The 23,035-nt window shown below is 32.4% G+C and overlaps 2 protein-coding genes across 2 annotated transcripts in view; one reads left to right on the top strand and one right to left on the bottom strand.

Annotated features, from left to right (window-relative positions):
* The window catches only part of Col4a1 (Collagen type IV alpha 1), a 32,958-nt gene extending 17,245 nt beyond the window's left edge, over window positions 1-15,713 (bottom strand). Inside the window, exons 1-2 of the mRNA XM_072521067.1 lie at window positions 15,560-15,713; window positions 5,555-5,597 (exon numbers count right to left, since the gene is read on the bottom strand). Coding sequence (XP_072377168.1) covers window positions 5,555-5,597; window positions 15,560-15,579 — 63 coding nt within the window. The 5' untranslated portion in view covers window positions 15,580-15,713. The remainder of the gene's footprint in view (window positions 1-5,554; window positions 5,598-15,559) is intronic.
* Window positions 15,714-15,900: 187 nt separating this feature from the next.
* The window catches only part of LOC140432905 (uncharacterized), a 185,574-nt gene continuing 178,439 nt past the window's right edge, over window positions 15,901-23,035 (top strand). Inside the window, exon 1 of the mRNA XM_072521068.1 lies at window positions 15,901-16,058. Within this exon, the coding sequence (XP_072377169.1) occupies window positions 15,966-16,058 (93 nt within the window). The 5' untranslated portion in view covers window positions 15,901-15,965. The remainder of the gene's footprint in view (window positions 16,059-23,035) is intronic.

Raw genomic sequence — 23,035 nt, 5'->3', positions numbered from 1 at the left:
ACGGCAAGCGACTTAATGCACTTTTGAGTTTTGTACGAAAAAAAATCCCATTAAGTTTTTTAACCTGCTTTATAAATCAACTTCGTATCGAATCGGATTTTTTATAATTAACAGAAGAAATTGCATCGTCGGTACGGGCTTTGCATCTTGTAGATGTTGGATAATCCTCTTTGATCTGATGGTACTTTATAGGGCTGGTATTTATAATATTTCATTAAATAAGAATGATATGTTTTACGGATATTTAAAAAAATAAACACAAGGTGATAATTATTAGTTGTACATTAACAAATAATACCAATAGCAAATACATTTTGGCTTCTACCAAAATTAGCTGTCATATCTTTCTAATTGTTAAATTCGGACATGTTAAAAGAATGCCAGAGTACAGATGGCCTAGGAGAGTACTGGAATGGATCCCTCCTGAAAGAAGAAAGAGAAGACGACCACGGAAAAGTTGGCGCAACGATATTGATGAAGCAATGGCGGCAAGAGAGTTAGAAGAGGCAACTGCATATGACAGAAAAAGATGAAAATTGGGGGCGGAGAAGCGGCGACAGCCGTAATAAATCCGTTATTATTGAAGTTATACTTCTATACGCGCGCTCCACGTTGGAAATTTGTATGGGAGTGAATCTGTGAAATCATTACATATGTAAGATAATGAGCAAGAGAGAGACAGAAGATATATTTTCTCTCTTCCTCTCTCGAATATAAAAATGTTCCTTTTTTATATATAATTTAATATTATATATATTATATAAAGATATATATACATATAATATTATACATATAATGAAATGTTCAGAGTTATATTAGTCTTTTGCATTTTAAAATAATAATCTCAATAAATCACTGTATGATCCAGAACTGTCAATTTTGAAATACATTTGTGTTATGTCCTCGGTATATAGTAGTCAGTATCCCTGCCTGTCACGCGGGAGACCGGGGTTCGATTCCCAGTCGGGAAGGACCTTTTTATTAATATTATTACATTATTGTCATTTTTAAATACTTATGGATATTGCATTTTAATTTGTATTGTATTATTATATGGAATTATGTTGCACTGTATTGTAGTGTATTTTTTTATGTATATTATTGTCATTTTTAAATACTTATGGATATTGCAGTTTAATTTGTATTGTATTATTATATTAATAACAAAATAAACAATGAATTTTACTGCAGAGTATGTGTAAAAAAAATTTTGCATTCAACTCCTTTCATACATATATGAAAATAAAAATATACATTTTCATCAAAATATTGATTCAATCCTTCATTGTTAATAAGTTGTTATTAATTCTGTTTCTCTTTCTGCTATGTCTTACCTATAGAATTACATATGTAATGATTGTGCAGATTGACTCCCAAATAAATTTGTAACGGCGAATGCGTGTATAGAAGTGTAACTTCCACCAGCAGTCCCATTGGACTGCCACACTCGTTTTTTATATATATCTGTCTAATATATCTTCTTTTATTTTACTTTCGTTTTCACTTTTGCAAAGTCCTATACTCCTGTATCTAGTTCCAAGATAATTAGTTAGTACTGTGAGCAAAACATATAATGAGGCGAACACCAGTAGGGAGAAGGTCAAAGATAAGACCCAAACTTAGATACATGGAACAAGTGGAACAAGATCTGAAAACACTTAAGATTACCAACTGGAAAAACAAAGCAAGGAACAGAACAGAATGGCGGAAAATCCTAGAACAAGCCAGGACCCAGAAAGGGTTGTCGAACTACTGATGATGATGAGAGAAGAGGAACAATTATGTTTGTACCTTTAATCGTCTGCTTTATTTTTCCTTTTAGTGCCTTTGCCATTGATAATATCACGCTTATCCTTCAACAGATTTCTGCCTACTGTCTTAAATATTAATGTTACTTAAACGAAATACATCTAAAACATAATATATTTTTAACTAAGCTCCTACTAAAAATCTCAATGCATAAAAACCACACCGACAAAGCAAAAGAACTCGACAAAATAAGCATATTATAGCCAACTTTAAAAATAATTCTCGCTCCAATGATTTATTTGTCGGAAGAGAACAAAGCTGTAAAAATACGTCCTGAAAATAGTTAACGGAACTAATGACACAAATGAATGGTACACCCCCTAGAGAGAAGCGTTGACATCTTAAGGGATATCTGATTTTAAGCCCTACAACAGGTGGTTAGAGCGTGGAATTTTACTACAAAAAAATTAGTACACACTGAATGCATTAGAGAAAAATAAATCATTTTGATCAATTTATATAAATATATTAACTTCCAAGTGGGTAATCGTATTCGAAATAAAAATGTTTGAAAAAATATTACAAATAGTTTTGATTTTTGTTATTTGGTTATAAAATTCTTCAAAAAGTTTAATTTTATATCTATTCAAAATTCACAGTACTTGAAACAACATTATTACTAACGGCAATTTTTTCATTGTAAAGAAAATTATGAAAAAACGAAGAAAATGTAACCTTTAAAAGCAAATTGCTTCTATTGTTTTGGAAAAAGCTTTGACAGCATCGATGAAGACAAACTATTTGAAATTATGCAAGAAAAGTCTAATTGAAGTTAGAACAACAGTTCCTACAACTTACATGTGATTTTAGATATCTCAAAATAGGAAAAAGTCATAGACATGCTGTTAGAAATTCTCACAAAAATAGTAATTGAATATTTATATATTCATAAGATTATTTCCCACTACATTACAAGCCCATCGAAGTCTCTGAAGCTTAACGAATTCTGAGATCGCTTTCTTTTTGAACAATAATTGGCAAAGTTCATGATTGTACCTGGATCTTCATAGTCAAAAGAGACCTAGGACGAAAGACCAAAAAAAGGCCACGGAAAGGTGGTTGAATAAACTGGCAGCGGACGCGCAAAATTTGCTAGACGTAAGAACCTGGAGAAGATCAACACGACACCGGCAATGTTGAGGGCATAATTTGGAGTAGGCCAATGCTTGATTTGGGCTGTAGCGTCATTGGAGAGATAGAAGATTATTTCCATCTTAATGGCTTATAAGTATATCTCTTACTATTGGAAAGTTCAATAGCTGCTAACGTCAGACAGCGGCTCTTTTATTTATCTCAAGAGACCAACACAACATCGAGAGGCACAGTCGATATATGTTTGTGGAAGAAGACACAAGTACTCGTAGTGTATTACAAGTACTTACTTGTATCTTAAGAACGACTTAAGAAAGTTTGAAAGGAATCTTGGTGCGATAGTACGAATAACCATCGTTACGTTTGAGTTTTAAGTGGTTCCTCGCAAAATTAGTAGAAGCTGTTCGAAGATCGAGTTGCAGAGTTACGGCATATATCTAGGCAAGTGGTACCCATGAGTTCAATAGATAAGTTAGAGACTTATGTCTTATGAGCTCATATATTATTTCGAAGTAAAAAGCTGAACAAAGCATATATTAGACTTGCTTAGTGCGTGGAAAATTATTGAAGGTATAATTTCGTAGTTTTAGTTGCCGGGCAAGGTATAATTTCGTAGTTTTAGTTGCCGGGCATTTACATTAGTTTTAGTAGTATATCTGATTATTATTCTGCTTTCATATATATCCTTTTATAAGTTTTCGTTTAGAATACATGTGTTAAAATCACTTCTCTTTTTTGTAGTTATTGGGCTAGACTTAAGCCTTTTAAGGAGCAGTCTCGCTGGTTCCACATGGTGCGCAGCCAATTACATTTTTATCAGTGAACCAGTAACCTATATAACTTGAGATTATAATAATTCAAGCACGTAGAGTCTGCTTACAAGATCCCTACACATGCGGTTTTCGCTGATTTATTGATAAGTTATTTTTCTTTTATATTACATAGTTAAAATTTCATCCTTCCAATTAATATTTTTTAGAGGAAACTAGAATTGTAAATAACAACAAATAGGGCCCTCTAGCGTGCAGTATACTTATTAAATTTTTTTAAAATTACAACTTTTTCATCGCTGAAAAAAATGGTTTCAACTGGAACAAAGATTAAGTTGTAAAAATCAATTAAATGATAGCGGAGTTATACTGCATTACTTCTTATTTGAAAAGAAGTGAGAGAGATATTATTGAGAAAATAATTTTTTTATTCCGTTATGACAATCCTTTCTTAACTGGTCAGCCAATACCGACAGCAAACGTAAACAATCAGTTCCTTTTTGGCTGTTTTCTTTCTTTCTTTTTTAAACTCGGCACTCTCTTACCGAACCATAGTACGTAACTTTTACATTAAGACCGAACTTCATCACCATCAGTCAGCCCTGATTTGTCCACTGTTAAACATAGACCACCTCTAGATATTCCCATCTATTTCTGTTCTGCGATTCTGCTATCAAATTTGACGCAATTCTTTCAGGTGTTTTATCCTTGCAATATGTTTCGCAAGGTTTCGCTTTTCTTGCAAATAGTTTTGGTGCAAAGTATCTCCCTGTCGCACCCCGTTTTTTAAAAGTTTTTTTACTTAAAAGTATATATTTCGAATACTATTTGCATACTTATGGGTCTATTCTGCTTTTTCGGAGTGTTTTTAAGATAGCGACTGCTTACGCTGTGTCAAATGCTTTCTGGAGGTCGACAAAAATAAGAATCAGGGGTCTATTATATTCGATAAACTTTTCGACTAGAGTTTTAAGGAACTGCAGATAGTTGAGAAAGCTAATAGGCCTATAGTTTTCAAGATCTAATTATCTCCTTTTTTTATGAAGGGAGATTTAACCGATTTTTTCCATCTCTTTGGGATGTTTTTAATATGCAGATATTGGTTCAAAAATGTTTGGATTCTCGACATCAGAAGTGGACTTCCTGTTTAAATCACTCAATGACTACACTTTCTTTATCTAGAGCTATATTATTTTTCATATTTTTGACAGCATCTTGAATTTTCTTCCGTGATATATCTGGTCTGTTCCTTTCGTATTGACTGTTCGATGAGCTCTAGAATACCTTGACTTTGATATAATGCTTCATAGAACTTACTCTAACTTAATCCATAATTTGGTGTACTGAATTCTATAGGTGCCATTTCCAAACTTATCCTTTTTTGTATTTGGTTGATTGGTTGAAGTAGTGAATTTGAAACTAGTTGAACATTTATCGTTGAACGTGCCCATAGAGATATAATACAAATAGACTGAGGACTGCAATACAGATCCGTTTCCCCAGTGCGACAGAGAAAACTGACGCAAAGCAATCCCTGCATTTCTTTCTAATGGGTCTAGTTTAACGACCAGGTGACCCAAATGACCAATGGAAAAGTCACGTGTTCGATAAAACTGGCCCATTAGAAAGAAATGCAGGGATTGCTTTGCGTCAGTTTTCTCTGTCGCACTGGCGGAATGGACCTGTATTGCAACGCTCAGTCTATTTGTATTATATGTCTATGAACGTAGTTAATTTAACCTAACTTCTTTTGTTACGTTGTTTTGTATTTTACGTAGCTTTTAATGGTTTTCTACTTCACTTGCAACAATAATGCCATTTGTTTATATAACATGATAAGAAAAGTAGATGAAACACGAGTAAAAAAGTATTGCTTTACTTACCCCACTCACGCTCCCTAATATACCTATCGCCACGACCAGGAACCTATAAAAAATGTGACATTAAAGAAATCTGTACATTATTGACTACACTAAGTTTGAAAATTATTGGCTGAACAGTTTTTATGATGCAGCTAATAATCCCCAACGTAATGTTATAAACAAGGGACAAAGAATTTCAAACTTTGAAGTTTTCTTGTCTCAAATGTTACAATAATTTTAATAAACGAATAATGTGGGTATTTTTGATAACACATCGTGATACACCTCGACACTGTGTTGTCAAACAGTTGATCAGCTTGTTAAAGATCATTGCTATAACTAAATTTCTTTTTGGCGACAAAGGCTTAGTCATTTATAGTTGCAAATTTTAAAATTTAATTTTTCGAAACAAAATATTAAAATTGTAAAGGTTAAAACGAATCATAAAATACAGTTTTCGATTGATATTATAAATATGCAGATATTTCTGAACTCACACAAGAATCCACAAGAAGAGTAAAGATACAGTAGTATTTTAGAGGTCATCAATTAAAATAATTAATAATTATAATTAGTAATAAATTCCATTCGTATATTAGGACTTTATATTGGAATTAATTAGTTTCAAAAGGATTATTAAAATTTCAAACTCTTAATATATATATATATATATATATATATATATATATATATATATATATATATATATATATATATATATATATTGTTACGAACATGCTTTCGGCATGGCCCGTGTAACGGTTGCATCTCGAAAAAGGCATCAAGAACATTCGCGATGTATCGAGTGCGAGAGAGAACAACACGTCACGTAGGCGAATTAGAGGTGGGATTAGCCCAGAAGATTCGGGAATAATACTTTTTGGTATATATATGTTACGATGTTATGAGTGAGTTTGGTTGATAAAAGAGTACCGAACTGTAAACTTATAAATAAATATATTTATATAAATTCGAACCACTCGTTTTATTTAATCTCGCTATGGAGGAAATCGTACGGAAAGTAGTTCGTAATATGATGCCGAAGAGACGCGAACTCAGATGTTGGAATGGTAACGACGTAGGTCACATTCGTCGTAAATTGCATAGAAATATTACAACAGTCAGAAAGCTAGAACAGATCGAACACTGGGCTGGAAAAAGTCATTCAAATGCTGAGGCTCAGTCAAGACGGCCATACAGTGCAAATCGTAATCATTGTTTTGAATTAGAAGAACGACTTTGCCCCGTGAGACGAACCACCGTCATTAATGATCAATGGCAGCCTCAACAGCTACAAGACGCTCAAGCAGATGATCCATGTATAAAAAGAGTATTGGATTGGATGCGTCTTTAATACAAAGATGAAGTAGCTGATATCCTTTCTTTATTTTCTTTTATTCTTTAACTTTTCACTGAAAACCCTTCACTATGACAGTGAACTACATTTAGTTTTTTTAGAAGTATAGAACTTTGAAATGGAATAAAACAAAGATGATTTTTTTTAAATTGACAGGAAATTGACTTTATTTATGACACATGACCGCCACAGCTGACTCTGACGTAGTCTAATCTAGAGATCCAATTTTCGATGCCTTTTTGTAACATTTGTGGCCGTATATCGGTAATAACGCGGCAAATGTTGTTCTCCAAGTGGTTGCCTTTCTAGGTGATCGTGCAGTTTTAATTCTTGCACAAGTTGGATTTTGTAAGCACGCAAATCAAGATTTTTACACAAAATCTTCCATAAAGTGGATGTATACGTATCCAACTGCTGTCCATGATAGCGGATAGACTGATTAATGTCTTCCTGTATGCTACGCTTTACAGCAGCAATAACTTCTACTGTACGACGTGTCTGTAGATGCATATTATCATTTAGAGTAAACGTGGAGCAAAAACTCTTTATGGTTAATCGAATTAATTGCTTTGATGGACGATTATGTTGACCACGAAATGGACGTAATGGGTAATACGTATATTCAACAGAACCATGATTTTTAAAATCAATTTGCCCAATATGGAAGGGTTGTTTAGGCGTCAGTCTATTCATGCTGAAATGCCAAACCAAACAACATAAATCACTTGACAGCTGTCAACATGGCCGCCAGTTTAAAAAGTTTTGCTAACTTATATTTATAATCCTCTAAAAAAACACACTATCTATGTATAGCTATGGGCATATAACACAATAAATGCATATAAATATAACTATGAGGTATGTTTTCATTAAATTATTTTTCTCTGTTTAATATGAAAGTTCATTCTCAAGCGGAGCCTTTTTGCGCAAAGCAATGTAAATTCCTCATTTGTTTCGCTCGTTCAGGTAATATATCATAAATATGTACCTTTTTTCAGTCTGCGTATTTTATTGCCATTTCCGCTGTGAGTATTTATGGTAAATCTTATTCCAGATGACTGTTAACGAGTTGTAAATGGATAGCTATTCGCCAGTACGTTATGTCCTGTGTACATATTTATATAGTTTTTATTTGTTGTGAGCGAGACAGCGATGGCCCAAACCGTTCCTTTTAATGAATCGTTACATTTAATTGACTATAATTTCCACTCAAACCACATACATATTTAGGTGTTGACAATTGTGTACGATAGATTTATTAAAACATTGGAAAAATTGTTTTTGTACACGATTAGATTTCTTATACTTTTGTACTTTTCCGTAACTCATCCAGTTTGGGATTTACAGTTCATCATCATCATTATCATGCAACCTCTTCTGTCAATGCTGAACATAGGTCTCTCCCATTTTTCGCCACTCTTCACGGTTCTGTACGTCTTGTTGCCATTTCTTGGATATTCGTTTAATGTCGTCCATCCAACATATTGGTAGTCGTCCTCTGCTGCATTTCTCTTCTCTTGAGCGCCAGTCAATTAGTTTTCTGGTCCATCTTGAGTCTTTTAGTCTCGTTATGTGACCTGCCCAATTCCATTTTAGCTTAGCTATACGTTCAACGGCATCAGTGATACCGTTCTTTTCCTTAAGTCTTGGTTCCTTTCTTTGTCTTTTTTGTCATGCCGAGAACCGATCTTTCCATGCGAATTTACGCCATTTGCATTTTTAGTACTGGTGTTTTTGTGAGAGTGAGAGTTTCTGCTCCGTATATCATAATAGGAAAAACGCATTGGTTAAATGTCTTCCGTTTCCGTCCTTTGCTAAAAGCAAGTGTTATTCGTTGTTAAAATTCACAGGTCTGATTATTCTTGCTTATTCTGATTTCATGACCGAGATATATGTACTTTTTTGTCAATTCTACTACTTGCTTTTGGATGGTAGGTGTTCGTTGGAAACCAAATTTGTCATAAATTTGGTCTTACTGATGTTCATTTTCAGACATATTGTTGAAGATACGTATCTTCAACAGTATATTTACAGTTACCTGACTATAATTCATATTTAATGATAAAAGAAAAGTATAAAATCCAACACCGTTTTTGTTAAAACAAAATCAATCAATTGCAAAAACTATAGAGATATGAATCTAATAAATATAATAAATAATATATACTTCCAAATTGCTAACAATAAATTAAAAACGAATTTTTAAGAACGATTTCCAAAGTGGAAATCAAAAATGCAAATAAATGTAGCGAATTTACTTTAAAGATGGATATTTTGTTTATATTCTTGAAAAGGTCTTCGACCGAGTGATAGACACAACGTATTTTAAAGTATGGCGAAAAGTTTAACAGAAACGAAACCATTAAAAACAAGAGACAAGACAAGGTGTAATTTGTGACCAACTATTTTTAATATATATATCTACAAAATAATTTATAAAAATATTAATAGACAATTGCCAAGTTTCAGTACACACGCGAAACAAAGCTATCAGGACAAGAAAGAAAATAATAATACTGAATAGCTATTCCGTAAATAAGAAAGTAAATGAATACAGAACAAAATAGAGAAAACAGATAATCTGAATGAATGAAAATGAAAATTTTTAAACAAATATATTAGAAAGTCAAATGCTTAGGCAAAGAACAAATATAACAAAGAGTAATAAATACCATCTAGTTGCACAGCTTTAATGTGATTTAAGTTAACATATGAAGGAAAAAAACGAAAATCACCAAAAACTGACAGGAGAGGACTATAAAAACGGAGATGAATGAATAAAATGAAATAGAGTACTTTGTTTTATATTTAAAAATATACCAAAATATGTTAAACTCCTAAACACAAAGTAAATATCAATTATTGTACAAAAATTTAATAGTACCCAAGAAATAATAATTATTAAAACAATAGGTGACTGGTGTAAACCAAAAAATTATCGCGAACCAAAGAAGGCTTCTAAAACTAATCAGATTAATTTCTCTTTTTATTATCCTTATATTTTATTTGCTAAAGCGCCGAAAAATTTAAGTCCGAAAGACGATGCATCATTTAAATCGCTCATATACCCTTTTGGAAACCGCACGTCAGCTAAGAATAATACCCTCATCGGCAATATTAATTGACAGATCTCATTAAAGTGTCTTCGCACTGACCCAATCTCTAAAGTGATCGTATATATCGTTAAAAATGTCTGTCAATAAAAATCTTCTGTCAGTCGATGTATCACCATTGAGGTCGATATAATATATTATTCATTATTGATTATAAGAAACTTGTTTGCGCTCTGTGTATTTTGGCGAATGCGAATTAGGTGCATCCACCATTTTTGCCAAGATGGACATTCGGAAGATGATTACAAAAGTTTTTAAAAAAGAAATCAACAATACTAAAATGAAGTTGTGCCAGGTATCAACATAGTTTTATCAATCTATCAATTAGTTTTTTTTCATTCGGATAATTTGACTAAAACGTATAAAAGAACTATGATATCTTCCGTCAGAATATTTTTATATAGAATAAATTAGTAATTCAGCATGAGGGACTATCAAGTGTTATTTTACATTGGATAATTTGTTGATTTTATTTACATAAAAAAGAACTTACATAACCTTAACGTGAACGCTAGAGGGATACACCTAGTTTTTCAATAGAAAAAACAGATCTCAACTGGAAAATACTTCGCAAAGCTACATTTTTTTATACGTTTATATAATATAATGTTGAAGATTCGACTTTAGAAAACCCATAATAAAAATACCATATTTTGTCGATATGTATCTAAGATTTGTGTTATAACTTTCATAGATGGATAGACACAACATTAAATCACAAAAGAAAATGGGCGACAAATAAGTACTTGCTCAAACTGTGCAAACAACGAACAAAAAATCGAATACTACACGCAGTAAAAGGAATAACTGGGTTAGATGTAAATGAGAAACTACAATAATTGATCCAGTCTATTCTGAAATTGCGCGGTGGGGGCTCTGAACTAGGGAGTAGTTTGCGCAGAACACTGGATTGAAAAGTGTTCTTGTCGAAGCGTCTTCGTACGGTCTATAAGGGACATCATACAGAATGTAGGACAGGTGTAAAAAGGGTGAAAGCAAATAAAAATTTTCTAATCAACATAGAACATGACATAAGGCAGCTATGTTAGTAATTGTAGAGTCTTTGATTAATTATAATACACGTGAGCACAAACACAAAATACACATCCACACGAGCATACATACACCATGCTCAATAAGCAAAGCAACAGATAGACGCATACTGAGATTTGCGCATAATGATAGCCAGATCATCATGCGCTGAGATATGCAAAGCATGAGTTCATGAGTATTAAATCCGGTGGCTAAAAGAAGCATAATTCAGAGGATCTTGAGGATAATATCCTTGACATGGTATGCCTCAAGAACATCCCAGGAAACAAACAGCTTTTAGGGAAGAAAAACAGACCAATCGAGTAGAGTAACCGACATAAGGTTCTCTTTCGCAGAATAAAAAACGTATTCTGTTATTTCTCATTATCTTACAGTTATTTTATTCACCTGTATCTTATTTTCTGACCGGAAAATAGTCTATTTAAGAATTAGTTTGTCTGCTCTTGTATATTATTAGTAGATCACTAAATTACATATTTGGTAAAAATCATTGTTAATTTTAAAAGTATTTCACATTCTGTTAAGCCAAAAAACTCGTGAGACAACTAAAAAGAATTAAAAAAAAAAAGAATAAATACTGTATTGAAATATTCTAAAAGAAAAGATTATAAGATATTAGAACTAATGATCAATTTCAAATAAATAGTGAATGAAAACAAGAAAATTCTAGTATATTACCAAAATTGTCTAACTTTGTCTTAGAATTTACGAATATTCTGGGAAAAACAAAACTGAGTAATAATAAAAAACAATATTAGGCTGAGTATACGATAATAACAGGACAATAAAAAGAAGAATGACAGCAGGAACACAAAAAATAAATCTGTAGAACATAATGTCTTCTTTGTCTTATTATTATTATTATATGTAGACATAACTTGGTCTGTTTTTTAATGTTCCTTCAGTAAGTTGTCAATCCACACTTTTCGTGGTCGTCCTACTGATCGTCTTCCTATTGAGAAACCATCTCTCTTCTTCTTTACTACTCTATTTGTTGTCATTCGTCTTATATTATCGTTGCATTCTATTCTTCTATTTCTTATTCAGTCCTTGATATTCTCCACCTTGCATCTACTTAGTTTATCTGTACTTCTAGCTCTGTCCCATAGTGTCCTACCATCAATTTTTCTAAGTGTTTTTCTCTCTGCTGTTTCTAACATCTTTTTTGTCCTTTGTGTCAGGTCGTGTTTCTGCCGCGTATGTCATTATTGATCTAATGACTGTTCTGTAAATTCTTCTTTTCATTTCTGCTCGATATTTTAATTTCTCCATATTGTTTCATTTAGGCAACCTGCGGCTCTGTTATAGCTGCTCTATTCACTTGATCTTCCACTTCTGTTTCGAGCTTTTTGTAGCTAGATACTTTTATGCTTTTGACATCCCTTGTTCTATTATCCGACCTTCCAGCCAAATTTACATCTTAGTAAATTTGCCATAGTAAACCATGTATTTTATATTTTTTTTTTTTTTGGGAAATTAACATGTTAAATTTTCTGGCGGTTATATTAAATTGGTGAATTAATAATGAATTATTAATATTGCATCATCTGCATAGCAGATTATTTAAGTTTTTTGTATTCCATTTGGTTTCCTATTTTCGTTCTTACTTTTTTTAGTATTTCATCCATTATCAAAAATCGTGTGCCTGATTGACCTAAAGAAAGCGTTTGGCAAAGTGAGATTCAAAGATGTAATCCATCTTCTGTATAATAGAGAAGTTTCCTTAAATATTCTAAAAACGATCGAAAACACGTACCAAAACAACAAAATGGAAGTCAGAATAGATGGAAAACTTACAGAACCTATAGAAATAGGCTGCAGAATAAGACAAGGGGACTCATTGAGCCACATGCTCTTCAATTTAATCATAGATGAAATCATCAAAAGCGTTAAAAAAGGAAGAGGATACAGAATGGAAAACAAATAAATAATAATACTCTGTTACGCAGACGACGCAATATAGATTGCCCAAGATGAAGATAGTCTGCAAAGTCCACAGATTTAGCATCAGAGCAAAAGAATTTAATATGACAATATCATCTCAGAAAACTAAAACTATTGTAGTCAGCAAAAAACCAACCAGATGTAAAATAGAAATTGATGGCGACAGTATTGAACAGGTAATGGAAATAAAATACCTGGGAATTACACTGTCCAGCTATGGAGACCTGGACAAAGAAGTGAAAGATTTATACAGTGTATAAATGAATACACAAAATAGAAAAAAAGAATGGAATAATCACATAAGCAGAATAGAAGAGACCTGTGTCGTCAAAATAGCAATAGATAAGTCACCAATCGGCAAAAGAAATATCGTACGACCGAGCAAAAGGTGGAGTGACAACCTGTCACCAAGTGATAAAGAGTTTGCTTATAAAGAATTGTTGTTTCGGAAGATATTTTAGACGGTTTTGATTATTCCTAGAGGCATCTCTCTTCCGTACAATAAGTGAATAACGTCCTTTAATTTGATCGTGGTAAATGCCATCTTGAGATCCACGAAACATAAATATGCCGGTTAAATATTGCCGGTTGTTATATTCTAGTAATTTTTCTTTTCTATTATTTGGCACATATTAAAAAGATTTATGATTTACTCTCTCAACTGGATTGTGAGGCAGAGGAAGAACGAGAAATGTCTAGAAATTTGATCTAGAGAAAAGTTATAAAACGAATGGAAATATCATGTTGAAGAATAGAATGTATAGGTATAAAAATGTGGCAATAAATTTCTTCCGCAATGATCCTAAATCCAAAACTATTAAAAACGCAAGAAAAGATTAATAATGCCCCTTAAGTAGATAGCAAAGCTACTAAGCAGGTTCTGTCATAATCCTACGGGATTTAAAGGTGTTGTTTATAATCAACCGTTGAAATTAAAAGTAAAATAAAACGAGAAAATCAAGGAGAAATTAGGAAATAAGCCAGGGAAGAAAAAAACGAAAATGAGTCCAAAATAGGTTACAAAAAATAATTATATATGGGACTATGGGAGTGGAATAGAAATAACAATATATTTAAGGAATAAAACCTAAAAAAAATCCACACGATACACAAAAAGCATATAAATTAAAACAAAACTGACCTGGAAAAGACCACTAAAAAGGAAAATATTCTCTCTACCCCTGGAAAATAACTACATTGTTAAATAAAGTAAAGACGGGAAAAATATACACTTAGCGGACTACGATTTGCGGAATCCATATGCCTCACAAGGAATAGAAATAAACAAAAAAAATACAACAATCAAAATTTGAGATGGTAGAAACATATAATTATCGAAGGAATAAATACAGGAATTAATCTTTTTCGTTTTTTACACAATAGTCTCATCTAATATATATGCGAGTGAAGCAAGGATATTACACAATAAACACAAAACAAAACTAATAGCTATGAAAATGAAATGCGTTAGTAGTATAGCTGGAAAAACCAAAATGAATAGATACATAAATTGTAGATAAATAAACAATTTTTACTGCAAAAAATTTAGAAGAAACAGTTGTAGACATATGGACATCTAATGATGAAAAGCTAGAAGCAAAGAGAATAAAGGAAATAAAAAAGACCTACCAAGGAAAAATATATAAATAAAATTAAAAAATAAGGAAGATAACTGAAAAAATATGAGCAATGCGTGCAGACCAGAAAAAATAAAAAAAAAATACACAACAAGTTACAGAAACTCTTACATAAACAATTTGACACTGAAAGGCATAACTATCAACCCGAATAAAAAAAAGTTGATGAGAGTAATGAAAAAATTTGCATTTTTAATGTTCGTGATGAAAAAAACGCAAGGAAGCAAATATACCTTTGGTAAAAGACAAATATCTAACGACAGAAATTGGTTTGCAATAGTTTTTTAATGAACCATAAACGATTAAAGAAGATAATTTGGTAGAAATATTTGTCTAGAATGTTGAAAAGACTAAAAAATAAAATCATTTGGAGTGTTGCATGGATCAGTAATTAAAAAAGATTACAAAAATAATGAAAAGGCACAAAAAGCAAAATATAATAGCTATGTTAACTAATGAATATTTTGTTCTAAGTCAGATTTTATAAATCAATGCATGTTTCAGTTGTTTTTTGTTTCGTTCTTCTACATTTTTTTATTATAAAAAGTAAAACAAAACGTTAAGAATAGAACATTTTTCTCGTATCAATATTATTTTACGACTTTTCCTTATATAAAATTGTATTAACGCAGAAAATACGTTGAAATAGATTATGAACTGTAAGTAATAAGAACCAAAATTAATTTTTATAGACTTTTTTAAAGATTATATGCACTTTATGAATTTTCCTACTAAAAGTCTAATTTTTTTGACACTATTGTCTAATACTTTTGTAATTTAATACTTCCACAGATGTGCAAGTTCACAATTTGTAATTAAAATAGAATTGTTCATAAGCCATGAGAAATATATTATCAAAAACGTTTTTTTAAATAGTTTTAAATATTTTTTAATAGTAAAAACAATAAAATTGGTAACATACCCCAGTCCATGGCCGATCATTTCGTCCTCTAATCCCCGTAGAGGGGAATAACACTAACACTACCTTTGTGTATTGAACAAACGCGGACTCGCGCGTTACTGAGGACCACAGAAGAACTTACTTTCAGTCAATGATTCAAAGCCCACTTCTACATTTTCAGCGAACTGCGCGAGAGCGACCGAATCGCACTTAAGCCTCTTTTTCCAGCTAACCGCTTGACCCCTGCCTTCCAAATTTGGTCAAATTATACCCCGATGGTGTATGATTATCGTGTTAAAATCTGGGGTTAATAGGGTGTAGCCCGGGGGAGTTATTCGAGAAAAAGACGCCGGTCTCGCGGAGGCTTTGCGAGAGCTTTAAGGCGACTTAGTGGGGAGGACATCATCCGCAACGCCGGCTAAGAAACATGGAGCTAGTTGCCATGACGCTGCGGCCTGGCTTGTGCCGGGCGACAGCCCTAGTTCTTTTGCTTGTGACGATAGTGAACGCGAATAGAAAGGTAAGTTTTTCGCTTTTTCTACCTGACAAAATTTGCATTTTTACCAGAAAATTACATGATATGAGCTATATTTTTTTGAAAAGCTTTTATAAAAAATATTTATTTACAAAATTTCTCATTTTGGACAACAAAAAATTTTTACCCTACAAAAAATATTTTATTTATTAATTATTTACTTAATTTGATTTTTTTATTTATATAAATAAAATGCTTTTTGCGGAAAAACGTTTTCAAAAGTAGCTTTAATTAGTCCCAACGCTTTTCACTCGGTATTTATATAATTTGTTGACAAATTCTTGAATATTTTAATTAATAATAAATTAATTAATTTTATATATGGTATTGTATTGAATATATGGTATTTGAATAAATTCTTACAAAAATAATTGGCTGAAGGACTTCAGTCGATGGCCTTTTGGTACTTAGTGTCAAAAAAAATTTTTCTCTCTTAAATATTGCTACTGAATAATGCTAAATATGTTCGTTGTAAGACAGCACATATTTTTGTTTAAAGAATATATACCAAATATGTGGTTATTTTACAGTTGTAGTATTACTCTCTACATCGATAATTACAAAGGCTTTAACAATGGTGTTTCTCATATTGTTCTTCAAACATATTTCTTTAATATCATTCTCCATTCGTTTCGCTATAAGATCAAAGAAACGCTACGTTAGACCTCCGCAATCGTATAATTATACATCAAATTAATAACTTACTGGAAAATCTTCGTGTTAATGTAGGATTCGTAATAATTTATTATTAAATATTGTATGTACAGGAAAGATAATTGATGATTTTATAGGAAAAAATATAGTAGGTAGGTATATAGTAGTAGTAGGTTTTTGCAAAAATATGAATAAAAAAAAATTATCTTTATATGTGAATTGACTTAATAACTCAGTGAGTCTTCGCCGCATTCGCTATAGTCCATCATCTTTTACGATATTGTGCTTCAATTTACCATTATTGTACCTCAATCCTAGATAAATCGGCTTCAACATCATCCTTCCATCTTTTTCTGGGACGTCCTACTGATCTTCTGCCGTCTGGTCTCTCCAAAAACACTGTCTTTAGCACTCTGTCTTCCTTTGATCTTATCACTTGACCTGCCCATCTTATATGGTTAGCTTGTATATCTCTGACGATATATTCAGTACCATACAGAGTCACCAATTCAGAATTGAGGCGCCTTCTCCACTCTCCTGTCAATTCATCACGTTAAATATAATTCTAACAACCTTCCTTCCAAATATGAGCAGCTTATTTATTTCTTGCTTATGTAGAGTCCATGCTTCACTTCCATATGTAACAACTGGGCGAATAATTGACTTACAGTACAGTATAGTCTTAATTTAGAATTTCTTTTTAGTAGCTTTTATCCTTGTGATGATAATAGGGAGTATAATGCTCTATTTCCCGCAGCTATTCTTGCTGAGACCTCTTTTTCTATGTGGTTATTATCTGTGATTACCGCCCCCAGATATTTAAACTCTTGGTCTTGGATTTTAGAGAGATTTTAAAGGCTAACTGCTCCTTGAGTAATGAAAATACCTCTCTCACGTTTATTGTAGAATAAGCGACCGCATCTAGATCATCAGTAAAGGCCAACAATAGCTATGCTCCTCGATTCGCAAATCCCCGGATCAGCTCAGACGATATTTTATCGCATAAACGATCGCATGTTCTAAGATCCAAATTGAATATCAACAGTGATTGAAGACGTCTCCTTGTCTAAGTCCTGATGTTATACTAAATGGTATATGGTATCCATGTTCTGTTTCCTATCTTTACCTGTGCTCATGAGTCTCTCACTCACATTTGAGTTAGCTCCACTAATTTTATTGGTATTCCCAGTTCTAGCATTGCTAGCAATAATCTCTTTCTTTTTATCGAATCATATGCTTGCTGGAAAGCTACGAAAATTTGGTGTTCATCTCCCATGGTGTTGAATTTTTAGTTTATTTCTAATATTTGTTGGATCGTAAATATTTGATGTATTGTTAACCTTCCAGCACAAAAGCCGTATTAGTAGTCGCCTAGACTATCGTCCGAATATGGAGTAACCCTCTTTAGCAAGATAATTGTCATACTCTCAGAATAATGTCATACAATTTTTGATGTAAAACGTTTCCTCCTTTCTTTTAATTAATTCTCAAACGTATCTCTCATACTTATTTAACTTTTTTCTTCCTTTTGTTCCTAAATCAAGCGTGGCACTATTGAGGAATAAACCTCAATTTTTAAGCAAATTTGATTTATTTTCTTTTTAAATTTTCAGGAAATCCTTTTCCTAAAATTTCCTAAATATCTTAAAAATATAATATTCAGTGGAAAATATGCCAGAAGAGAATAGTTGCAAAACCATGAATATATAATGAAAATACATCTTCCAGAAACGACTTTCTTTAATCTCAAATGTATTTCCTTTTATAAACATGTCTTTTTTCTCTAAAAGTCTATCTTCATTTTCGTCGTCTTCGTTATATGACATAACGTGTTTTGTTCTTATTAAGAACTTATTAACTGGAGTCTAAATCAAAGACAGACTGTCCACTTTATTTCTGGGTGGAATACGTACGTTATTTTAAGGTCGCTCCGTTTAGAAAATTTTTTTGGTTCTTTATGACGTGTTTTTTCATTGAGGGAGCATAAAATGATGCGTAAGATCACTGATGGTGTCTGTTTTGAAGTGTGAATGTGAAGGAAGGAATAATAGAAAAGGAAGGGCACTAAGATATAAAAGTGGCTATTTTTAGATGTTTTTTTATTGAATTTCATGTTTATTTTTGTGATACTCCTTTAGGACATAGTTGTTACCTCATTATGAACAGGTATAACTAAAGAGCTACAAAAAAGAGTGTTAGAAAGAAGGGCAAGTGCTTAAGCAAACTTTCTACTTGAAAAAATGATATAGCTACGTAGTTCCACCTAATTCAGATGACAGAAAATAGACACCACATAATACAAGAAAAAAAGGAGCCACGCAATCACTATGCAGGTTTAAGTACTGTACAATACGTTTTTACTTTGCTTGCTGTTATTCTCTTGTTACACCATTAGTAAACTGCCTGTCTTAAGCTCTGGTATCACGTCAGGGAAAAAACACGAGAAGTTGTTACGATTTTAAGAGGAAACTACCCATTTTGTCTTCAAGTTCTCAGTATTACCCATAATTTGTCTTGTTTGGCCATATTGTCGTTATACATCCTATTGTAGAGCTTATATTTGTGATCAGTACTTCGTTATCAAAAAGTATTTGCTGAAATTATTTTTACAGGTTCGTTTTTGATCCACTTATAATGTGGTATCTTATTATATTAAATTCATTATTTTTAATTTTAAGTGCCAACGTTGTATTTAGTGTCACAGTTTAAAAAATTCGACCGTAACAATGTCGATAACTATAGAAACGCATATTTCATTTATGTATGTTGAACCTTATCTTACACCCAATTAGAGCAGTCAAACTTATGTACAGAAATATTCTTCTTCTTCCTTCCTGTATGTAGGCTTTAAAACCTGTTTCTTCTTCAATATTAGCCTCCTAAATTGTTTAAATTATCGCACCATCTTTTTCTTGGTCTGTCAATACTTCTTCGTCCATTTGGTAACGTATAAAAAAAAATAATATTTTCTACATACCAAGCCGTCCTTGTCTATTTTCAGACTCAAGATAAAGAATGTTGATGTATAAGGTGAAAGGTATCCCTTTTATATCGTTTAGCAGGTTTTTTATACAAAAATTGTGTCCTTTCCATGTAAAATCTGTGTTAGAGATAATAACCAAAGAAAAAAATAATATTTTCTACACAGCAAGCCGTCCTTGGCCCCTTTCCGTACCCGCCTATGCCAACTGCTGCTTTTATTTTGTAACAAAGAGATGCTACATTGTTCATTATATTATCGCACTTTGCAAACATGTGATAATACATTTTGTAGGTGCTTTTGAACGAGATAAATGTTGGAGGAGGATTTCCTCTCCATCGTGATATTGATTCTTATCAGTGTCCTCGGGAATATAGGTTGGCCCACTGATTGGCTGAAGGTTGTTCAAAGCTTATAAAATAGAGTTTTTTAACGAAAATAATTCGACTTCATAGTGCAGGGCACATGCTTGTTTAATTATACTTTTATTTCAGTAGTATTAGGCCAGCAAAGCAACAAATAATTATACAGCTAAAATCTAGATCTTCACTTATAATCTGTTAAATGTTTAGTTCTTAATGTGAATTCTCCTCCTCCTCTATCCTTTATCCTTCGTAAGGATGTGGCGACGTTATGGTATTTGACGAATGGTTGCTATCCATTCTCTCTCTCCTGGGCGCTGTGTGCTGCCTCAGACAAGGAGTAACCGGCAGCGCACTTTATTTGGTCTGACCATCGGAGTGGCGATCTTCCCCGGGTTCTTTTACCATCTACCTTGCCTTCAACCACCAACCTTTCTATGCCTTCCATTCGTCTGGTAATGTGTCTAAAGTGTGTAGACATAATACATCCTTGATGAACACCGGCTTTTAGTTTAAAATTATCGGAGTATATGTTGTTGACTCTTACGTTTGCTTAATGTGAATAAACTATGGAAATATGATTTTAAGAAAATAATGCTCTCTTGGTTCCTGTGCCCCAGTGAGCCTACTTACAAGCGAGTGACATAAAAAATATCAAAGTTATTATAATTGTTTATACGCTTAAAAAGTCAGCCCTTTTTTAAACGGTTTTTTAATAACAATTTTGATAAAATGTTTCAATAAAATCGGTGACAAAAATCTTGTAAATAATGAGGATGATTTTCAGCCTTTAAAAAATGGATTAGGGAAGTATGGTCTTCACATTAATATCGCAAAAACAAAGATTATAATCCGCAGAGTTGAAAATAAGTACCCAGCTCATAGACGCAGTAGGAAAATTTAAATATCTTGCCTTAACGAATGCAACCCTGTTTTCGTTAGTAAAAATAGACAATAATAATTAATATCTTTGTAATTTTTTTAGTATTTTCCTATAGAATTCATTTAATCGCCCAAAGTCTTCAGCGTGACAATTAAATTGTAAAACAAATTCTTTATGTATTGTTTCAATGCCCAGAACCCAAGTTTATAATAATAAAATCAAAACTGTCAATAACTGTTAATAGATCGTCGAGATGCGATCTTACCTCTGATAACTTAATTTTTAGTAGTCTTGTTTTGTCACCTTCTTCGGTATCATCACTTCTATCCTCATTTTTTAGGTTCATAACTTCATCTGCTATTTCACTTTCAGTCATGGTGTTATACCTTCCTCAGCTATATGTTCTCCGGCATTATTATGTATTGTCCTACAGATATCAGTAACTTCCAACCCTTCTAAATCTGTGTATGCATCTAGGCCATCTTTCCCTCTTTCACCTTCTCCCATGCTGCAGCAAAATTAAAAATTGTTAACTTTAAATTGTAATTTGCAAGGTACGCTGCCCTCTTGTATCTTCTACATTATTTCCATCGATCAATACAACTATTACATCCTCTAAAAACTTTCTGCGATATATTCGTTTGGTTGCCAAAATTATTCCCTGATTAATTTGTTGAATAAGCAATGTTGTATGTTTTGACAAAAACATACAGCTAAAGTTGCTAGGTTTACGAGATTTGTCAACCATTACAGGAGTCAATCTATGCGATCCATCGGCGTTGGCACAAAGCCGAGATCCTCTTCTTGCTGATTTTTCTTCCAGAATTAGATTTTTCATATTTGGGGGCTTGTGTGTTTTCAGGCAAAGTACGCCATAACAAACCAGTTTCGTCAGTACATATTGTAAATCTGAGATTCTAATAGCATTTCGTTATTTATAATGTTCTATTAATTTTTAACTAAAAGGTTCTATTTCTTCTTTTGGGGCAGTTGAAGCTTTGCCGTAAATTCTTTTATTCATGATTCCGTGCTTTTTGCGAAAGCGCTAGAGCCATCCATCACTTGCTCTGAATGGTATGTCCATATGATTTGCTAATTTAATTGCATCAGATTTCAATTCGACTACCCTGACTGGGACTCCTCTAGAAAGTTGTTGGCCGTACCATTTTAAGATCGCTTCTTCCAGTGAAGTTTGACAAGCCAATTTCATTCGTTTTCTGAGATTGCTGTTCTCTCCTACATCACACATGAATGCAAATTTATTTATTTTGTTTTTGTTTTTTTTTATGTCCAAAACAGTTTGCTTTTTGATAGGGTAGTATTGCGAAAATTTTAACATACTTACTGGCGTACACTAAATGTGTTAGTTTAGTAACACCCATATAATCATAAAAACCTACGTGTTATTATTTCAGGGAATCCCCTAATGATATGTGATAATCTCACTTTCTGTCTCTTGGCTACAAATGTGCAAATTTATATCTCATGTGTGTATTTTTTGTTTTTCTAACAAATTTATTTTTCAGCAAAAAAATATATACATATTACTATTAGAAATGACTCTTACGCTAGATTTTGCTGAAATTCTTTGTAAAATACAGTGGTATGGGACGGGTTAAGCATGTATAATATTAACAGTACGTTTTTATTTTGTTTTATATTTGACCGGATTTTTTGTCCGTTATATCCGAAGTCCGTTAAATAGAGGTCCGTTATATCGAGGTTTTACTGTAATAATAAAATCAAAACTGATAATAAAATACTTTGACTTTCACACTTTGTTTGCTTCTATTGTAGACTATAATTTGTCATTGAATCCTCGTAAATATTGAAATGACATAAGGAAGCAATTTCAGAACAATATACATTTTTTTATGTTTCATTCCCAACCATAAAATAAAGAATATTACGTGCATCAAACAAGTGTTAGAAATATTAATTGTTTTGAGAGAAAATAATTAACGGTCATTTGAACGATGAATGGAAAATTAACCGCAGAGATATATTGCGTCATTTGTTTTATTAAAACATTCTTCTGTTGCTCAATTTAGGCACAGAACGGTATCAATTTAGGCGGCGATCT

The sequence above is a fragment of the Diabrotica undecimpunctata genome, chromosome 1 (genome assembly GCF_040954645.1).
Source record: "Diabrotica undecimpunctata isolate CICGRU chromosome 1, icDiaUnde3, whole genome shotgun sequence".
Classification (NCBI taxonomy): Eukaryota; Metazoa; Arthropoda; class Insecta; order Coleoptera; family Chrysomelidae; genus Diabrotica; species Diabrotica undecimpunctata.
Note: the sequence above shows the minus strand (reverse complement) of the source record. Positions and strands in the feature narration are given on the sequence as shown.